The sequence below is a fragment of the Cucurbita moschata genome, unplaced genomic scaffold, assembly GCF_002738365.1.
Source record: "Cucurbita moschata cultivar Rifu unplaced genomic scaffold, Cmos_1.0 Cmo_Scf00011, whole genome shotgun sequence".
Taxonomy (NCBI): Eukaryota; Viridiplantae; Streptophyta; class Magnoliopsida; order Cucurbitales; family Cucurbitaceae; genus Cucurbita; species Cucurbita moschata.
Window position 1 is genome coordinate 2,363,371 of NW_019268527.1, and position 8,235 is coordinate 2,371,605.

At 40.5% G+C, this 8,235-nt stretch overlaps 2 protein-coding genes across 2 annotated transcripts in view; both read left to right on the plus strand.

The window, feature by feature from the left end:
• LOC111449477 overlaps positions 1-1,424 on the plus strand; it is a 4,802-nt gene extending 3,378 nt beyond the window's left edge. The window contains exons 5-6 of the mRNA XM_023089386.1: positions 561-622; positions 1,116-1,424. Of these exons, the coding sequence (XP_022945154.1) occupies positions 561-622; positions 1,116-1,245 (192 nt within the window). The 3' untranslated portion in view covers positions 1,246-1,424. The remainder of the gene's footprint in view (positions 1-560; positions 623-1,115) is intronic.
• A 796-nt stretch (positions 1,425-2,220) lies between these two features.
• On the plus strand, positions 2,221-7,028 carry LOC111449476 (lipoyl synthase, chloroplastic). Its single transcript, XM_023089385.1, has 7 exons — positions 2,221-2,818; positions 3,075-3,238; positions 4,075-4,165; positions 4,283-4,440; positions 5,974-6,145; positions 6,430-6,540; positions 6,657-7,028. Exons 1-7 carry the CDS (start codon positions 2,384-2,386, stop codon positions 6,735-6,737), a joined length of 1,212 nt encoding a protein of 403 aa, XP_022945153.1. The 5' UTR covers positions 2,221-2,383; the 3' UTR covers positions 6,738-7,028.
• The last annotated feature ends 1,207 nt before the right edge of the window (positions 7,029-8,235 follow it).

Genomic DNA, 8,235 nt, shown 5'->3' on the forward strand with positions numbered 1-8,235 from the left:
TTTTTTTTTTTTTTTTTTTTAAAGAGTCTATCTTCATATTTTCCAAACCGATTATTGTTGACAATCTCTATCCCTCTCTAATGAAATGGTTTCTGGATTTAAAAGGTGTTCAAAAGACGTTATGTTCTGAGCTCTTTTAACACTGCATATCATTAAAAGTAAAACATGTTTACATAGTATGGCAGTTGAAGTCAATAGAAGACTCCTATCTGTTGCATTATAATGCAATGGATAGGATTAGTATACTGTATACTTGATTAATAGTATAGGCGGTCGTGTTTGTTCGTGTCCTTTGCATTACTATACATGATTAGCATGACTAGAGATGATTTGATGAGAGCAGAACATGATGGAAAATTCAAACAGTAGAAATGCGAACATGCTTTTCAGAGCTTTTGGTGTAAGTCATGACATTAGAATGTTCTCGATACATCGCGAAAACAATCCAACAAAAATGTTTGAGAGTTGTTGCTCACCGTTCTCTAGTTTAAAGAAGTATACATCTTGCAGTTTTCCTCCCAAGTTTAACTATTTTAATAATTTGCCTTACTGTCCAACAGCTTCCGGAGTTCTGTTCGAGAGATAGCTCGCTAACTGTCAAAGAAATATTTGGCGTTACAGAGTAAGTTCCTGTCCTTAAATTCTTACTTTTCATTATATTCTTGTGAGCCATGGCACATGTGAGATCCCACATCAGTTGAAGAAGGGTGACACATATCTTATAAGGGTGTGGAAACCTCTCCCCCTAATATACACGTTTTAAAACCGTGAGGATGACAATGATATGTAATGGGTTAAAGCGGATAATACCCACTAGCGGTGAGCTTGAGTTATTACAAATGGTATGAAAGCCAAACACTGAGCGGTGTGCCAACGAAGACGTTGGGTCCCCAAAGGGGATGGATTTTGAGATCTCATATCGGTTAGAGAGGGGAACGAATCCTGAGAAGGGTATGGAAATCTTTCTCTAGTAGACGTGTTTTAAAACTGTGAGGTTGACGGCGATACATAACGAGTCAAAGCGGACAATATATGCTAGCGGTGGGCTTGAGCTGTTGAAATGCCTTTTTTTTTCGATCTTTGATTTACATATGAGCCTTGTTTGTTGTTTACAGTGAAGATGCTGAAAAACTAAGATTGCACACTCTCTCAGAAGCTGGGGACATGGATTCTCTTCAAAAAATGGCTGACATTTCAGATTCTGAAGATTTAAAAGATGCCTCATCTGATGAACAAAAGGATTAAAAGAATGTACTTCTTTTTTGGGAGGTGAGACTAATAACTATATAACTCAAACCAAGAGGCCCTTTTTTCTTTTTCTTTTTGTTTTTTTGAAGCAATTTGAGGTTGGATTCCGAGTTTTTTAGCATCGTATATGAAATTACTTGGTAGATCATTTGATGTAATTGCTAACTTTTGGTTTTTGCACCTTTCTGTTTTGATTCGTTAAAAACGACTCCCGAGCTCGATTAAGATACATGGTGTTACTTAGAACCCAAAAAGTCGTGGTACGATGTATAGAATCGATCTTGTTCCATTTATATTCCAACTCAAAAACTTTTTCAATGCAAAAAGTCTGCTTTTGTAATTTCTTTTTTATATGATAATTTATGGTTAAATTACAAATTTGGGTCTTTTTTTAGAATGATTTGATCAAATTCTTATGAATTGTTCATATGATTTGAAAAATTCTTTGCAAGCAGTCGTTTGATCAAGTTCTCGATTCAATAAAACTTTCATAAACAGTCACAATTGGGCCTCAGTGGGAGGCCCGCACGAAGGGCTATTAGTTCGGTGGTAGAGCATGCTCCTGATAATTGCGTCGTTGTGTATAGGCGGTGAGGGCTCTCAACCACATGGATAGGTCAATGTGCTCATAAGTGCCTGACCTTGAGATGTGGATCATCCAAGGCACATTAGCATGGTGGTACATTAGAATGACGTTCTTTTCCTATTTGAACCATGGTTTGAAACTGAAACCAAACTTCTGATTCAACGAAAAAAAATTCTAAATTCTAAATTTTATATAGTAATTTTAAAACCAATTTAAAAAAAATAATAATAAAAAAAGAAATTAACGTTTTTTTTATAATGTAGCAATTCGATTTTCATAGTTTATAAACGTAACGGTCGATTATAATGTATCAATTAATTCGTGTATTTATTTATTTATTGTTATATATATCTCTATATATATAAAGTATATTTTTAGTTTGTAAATATCAATTGGGTAACCAAACAAAGGAAAATGGGAAACAGAAGGCAGTGGGAAGTCGGGTGGAGAAACCGAGGCATACCAATTGCTTCAAATTCTTCACTATAATCGCTTCTCTCCTTCGATTCATAGCTGTTCATCCCATTTTTCCCACGAATTTCTCTCACAATGATTCATTATTCATTCTCGATTTCCAATCCTTCGTCTTCTACTTCATCCCATTCCCCTTTCCAATTCGTTAAACCCCACAGATTCTCCAATTATTTCGGCCGTTCTTGTCCTGTGATTCGATGTGATGCTGTGGATTCTTCTTCTTCTTCCTCGAAGGTGGCGGTGGAATCTTCTTCTTCTTCTTCTTCTTCTTCTTCATTTCCGGTATCGAAGGTGAGTAAGGTTATGGAGTCGCAAGAGATTTCTTCCAAGGCTGGTCCGTATCCTGGAGGAATGGGGCCTTACACTGGCAGAGATCCGACTGTGAAGAAGCCTGGTTGGTTGAGGCAACGAGCTCCTCAGGGAGAGAAGTTTCAGGAGGTTAAGGACTCGTTGTCTCGATTGAATCTCAATACTGTTTGTGAAGAGGCCCAATGCCCCAACATTGGAGAGGTTTTTTTTCCTCTCTCTCTCTCTTAGAACATAGAAAAGGTTATTATTGTTAACTTCATATCAGTGATTCCAAGAACTGTTCTCTGAAGCTTGAATTCACAAGCGAAATTTTGATCTGAACTTCATTTGGTTTTCTGTTTGTAATAGGTGGAATTGGGTTTATGTCAATGTGGGTAGCTTATAATTGAACAAATATGCAGGATATTGAAGTTTCAGGGATGAATATTATCCTCATGATTCTTGTGTTCTTGGGCAGTGTTGGAATGGTGGAGGGGATGGCATTGCAACTGCTACAATTATGCTTCTTGGGGATACATGTACTCGGGGATGTAGATTTTGTGCTGTAAAGACTAGCAGAAACCCTGCACCTCCTGATCCTATGGAGCCTGTTAACACTGCTAAAGCTATTGCCAGTTGGGGGTATGAGATAATTAACCTGTATCCTTTTGCCTTAAAAGTGGATATGGATGGGTGTTTCTTGTACTTAAAGAGTGTTTCTGCTTATTGTATTTTGTATTATGCTTGTATTTGAGTTTGATATAGATTACACTTGTGAGATCCCACATCGGTTGGAGAGGGAACGAAGCATTCCTTATACGAGTGTGGAAAAAACGAAGCATTCCTTATAGGGGTGGGGAAAAAACGTAACATTGCTTATAAGGGTGTGGAAAAAACAAAGCATTCCATGTAAGGGTGTGGACAAAACAAAACATTCCTCGTAAGGGTGTGGAAAAAAATGAAGCATTTCTTATAAGGGTGTGGAAAAAAATGAAGCATTTCTTATAAGGGTGTGGAAAAAAACGAAAAAAACGAAGCATTTTTTATAAGGGTGTGTAAAAAAACGAAGCATTTCTTATAAGGGTGTGGAAAAACGAAGCATTCCTTATAAGGGTGTAGAAACCTCTCCCTAATAGACGCGTTTTAAAAAACCTTGAGGGGAAGCTGAAAGGGAAAGCCCAAAGAAGACAATATCTGCTAATTGTGGGTTTGGACCGTTATAGTTGTGCATGTGAAAATACATATATATTTTACGCTGTATATGTATATACTTCTTGTTGATATCTAAATTTTTCGGTGTCCTGCTATCGATGTAAGATGAAAGAGTGGTTATGGAATGGTTGAAGGACTTGAACATCTCAACATGAGAGGAAGTTGAATGAAATAGTGTTGCTTGGCTGTTCTCATGTACATGTTTTAAATTCATGATGTAATTAACTTTTAATGATATTGAATTCTTTTTCTATATTCATTATCAGTGTAGATTACATAGTCCTAACAAGTGTAGATCGTGACGATATTCCTGATGGGGGAAGCGGACATTTTGCTCAGACGGTCAAAGCTATGAAGGTCGAACAGATTCTGCTACAATAATTTTGATCTCCTTATCTATACCCTGTAATTGTTGAAGGGTTTTCTACAAAAATTACTAGAAGTTTGATTTATGTTAACGAATCTATTCTTCAGGAACTTAAACCCGAGATCATGGTTGAATGTTTAACTTCCGATTTTCGAGGTGACTTGAAGGCTGTAGAGACTCTAGTGCACTCAGGATTAGATGTATTTGCTCATAATGTTGAGACCGTGAAACGTCTTCAACGAATTGTTAGAGATCCTCGAGCCGGGTAAGTTGCATCATCAATAAACTTGCTTTACAAACATGTTGCCAAGGTTGAATATAGTATTGCCTTAAGGTTCCTAAATCTTAAATCATTTGGTTAGAGAAATCCTTGAAAAGATTCAAAAGAAATATTAAGCTTGTTTCGAAATGTAATCAAACAAAACTAGGTCCATAGTTTTACGTATAGTAATATTTAAGAACATGCTTACTCTAAGAACATGCTTACTCCTTTCAATAACTCAGACCCTGTGACATCTACTTTCTGAAGAACCAACAAGGATTTCTCAAGTTGAATAGGCTGTAATTTCGAACGCTATCATGTTTGATGCTCATTCGTATTTTCAAGTAGTTTTTTTCTTGCTCCTTCTGGTCTATATGGCTCGAGTTCTCTCGAAACTCGATAAAAAGCTGCATTGGATCCTGGGTGTGATGGCATGTTTGTTTTAAACTCGTTATGGTAAAAGTCCTTTTACAAATTACAGCCGAGAACTTTTGGGTGTGATGGAATCTGGTTTTTGTGCTTTCATTCTTTGCAATTGGACTTCGTTTGGAATAAATAATTATTTCTATGTTTTGTTCTCTAGCTGTCCATTAAACAAAGGCTTCGACCTTGTAACGACCCAAGCCCACCTCTAACAGATATTGTCCTCTTTGGGCTTTCCCTTCTGGGCTTCTCCACAAAGTTTTTAAAACATGTCTTCTAGGGAGAGGTTTCCACACCTTTATAAAAAAATGTTTCGTTCTCCTCCCCAACCAATGTGGGATCTCACAATCCCCTTCCTTCGGGGACAACTTCCTCGCTGGCACTCGTTCCTTTCTCCAATCGATGTGGGACAGGGACCCAGCGTCCTTGCTGTCACACCGCCATGTGTCCACCCCCTTCGGGGCTTAGCCTCTTCGCTGACACATCATCCGGTGTCTAGCTCTAATACCATTTGTAACGGCCCAAGCCCACCGCTAGCAGATATTGTCTTCTTTAGGTTTTCCCTTCTAGGCTTCCCCTCAAGGTTTTTAAAACGCGTCTACTAGGGAGAAGTTTCCACACCTTTATAAAAAAATGTTTCGTTCTCCTCCCCAACCAATGTGGGATCTCACAATTCACTCCCCCTTTGGGGCCCAGCATCTTCGCTGGCACTCGTTCCCTTCTCCAATCGATGTGGGACCCTCAATCCATCCCCTTCAAGGCCCAGCGTCCTTGATGGCACACTGCCTCGTGTCCACCCCCTTCGAGGCTCAGCCTCTTCGCTGGCACATCATCCGGTGTCTGGCTCTGATACCATTTGTAACTGCCCAACCCCACCGTTAGCAGATATTGTCCTCTTTGGGCTTACCCTTCCGGGTTTCTCCTTAAGGCTTTTAAAACGCGTCTACTAGGGAGAGGTTTCCACACCCTTATAAAAATGCTCCATTCTCCTCCTCAACCGACGTGGAATTTCACAGACCTATTTGGAATCCTTATCATTCTTCCGTTTTTTCCTTTTCTGGTAATCCAGCCTTGCCTAGTCAACATTCTTAAGATCAGTTTGGTACTGTGCAGATATGACCAGAGCTTAGCCGTTCTAAAACATGCAAAGCACAGTAAGGAGGGAATGATCACCAAATCTTCAATCATGTTGGGCCTCGGAGAAACCGACGATGAATTGAAGGAAGCTCTAGCTGATTTAAGGGCCATCGATGTCGATATTCTTACACTCGGGCAGTATTTGCAGGTTCGTTAATGCTTAACTATCTGACCTGTGCAGAAATACTTATTCCTTGGGTCGAAATAAGTTTTCCTCGACTTACCTGCCACGGAACTGATTTAAACCAAACGAGCCAAATTTGGCCGAGTTCTTAGTTCTTTTTGGTTAGTGCTTATACTGGTTTTAATGTATATCATGGATGTTTGGTCTGCTGAGAGCCTGCATCAGCTTATGAATATAAGCAGTTTCAGTTTTCCCTCACTTGTCGACTCTTTCGTTGTTATTCTTAAGACACGGTCGTCCTCTTGCAGCCCACACCATTACACCTGACTGTCAAGGAATACGTCACGCCCGAAAAGTTTGCTTTCTGGAAAGAATACGGGGAGTCGATTGGATTTCGATACGTAGCTAGTGGACCTCTGGTAAGCTTTCTTTGTAAACGTTTTATACTCCCATCACCAAGACAATAGCAGCCATTTCCTACACCAAATTTGCCACCAAACCGAGTTCATTTGGTACTCTTTCCTTGTTTGTTCAGGTTCGATCCTCATATCGAGCAGGCGAGCTCTTCGTCCAAACCATGGTTAGAGAAAGAGTCAAAGACACAACCGTAACTTGAAGGATTGACATTCCAGCTGTGACGTGAGCTCGAGCCATTAGCAGCGACTCGGGATAGAGTATCTGTAACATAGAAAAAAGAAAAAGGAGAGGGATGATCTTAGAGGAGAAGCCATGGTCAGCTGAGGCAAGTTAGAACTGGTATGGCTCTCCTGAGTTGATTTCTTCTCTTTGCAAGTTATTAACCTTTTATTGACATATTTTTGTCTCTTTTTTTGAGATCTCATTAATATACTCTTTCAACTTTAGTTTAATCACATATTATGAGTAAGCTTACTTTATTTTGTTTCAAGTTTTTGGAATATTGTCCTTTTTTAATTATAAAAATACGACGTTCGGTTGATTGGTTCTTTGTTCAATTACACTAACGCTTGCTGCTAGCCTTGAACAAGTGGATCCCCTATCTATATACGACAGCTTGAAGAGGACTGATGGTTGATAGCTAAAGAGTAATTATCATTGAAAGTGATTCCTTCGATCAAGAATTAGACTCAAGCGATTGTGCCTACCAATCAAGATAGGAAGGTGGGACCCTAATGTCTCATATTGGTTGAGGAGGAGAACAAACCACCATTTATAAGGGTGTGGAAACCTTCCCCTAGCCGACGCGTTTTAAAGCCTTGAGGGGAAGTCTAAAAGGGAAAGCCCAAAGAAGAGAATATCTGCTAGCGGTGGGCCTGGGCCATTACAAATGGTATCAAAGCCAGACACCGGACGATGTGCTAGCCTTCTTGTTGTTCCCCAAAGGGGGGTAGACACAAGACGGTGTGCCAGTAAGGACACTGGGCCCCAAAGGGGGGTGGATTTGAGGGCGATCCCACATCGATTGGAGGAAGGAAAGAGTGCCAGCGAGGAGGCTGGTCTCCGAAGGGGGGTGGATTGTGATGTCCCACGTTGGTTGGGGAGGAGAACAAACCACCCTTTATAAGGGTGTGGAAACCTTCCCCTAACAGACGCGTTTTAAAGCCTTAAGGGGAAGCCTAAAAGGGAAAGCCCAAATAAGACAATATCTGCTAACGGTGGGCCTGGGCCGTTACAAATGGGGTATCAGAGCCAGACACCGAACAATGTGTCAACCTTCTCACTGTTCCCCGAAGGGGGGCAGACACGAGGCGGTGTGTCAGTAAGGATGCTAGGCACCAAAGGGGGGTGGATTTGGGGGCGGTCCCACATCGATTGGAGGAAGGAAAGAGTGCCAGCGAGGACGCTGGTCCCCAAAGGGGGGTGGATTGTGATGTCCCACATTGGTTGGAGAGGAGAACAAACCACCATGGATTGAAGAGAACAAACCACCATGGATTGTGATGTCCCACGTTGGTTGGAGAGGAGAACAAACCACCATGGATTGTGATGTCCCACATTGGTTGGGAAGGAGAACAAACCACCATGGATTGTGATGTCCCACGTTGGTTGGAGAGGAGAACAAACCACCATTTATAAGGGTGTGAAAACCTTCTCCCTAATAGACGCGTTTTAAAGCCTGAAAAGGAAAGCCCAAA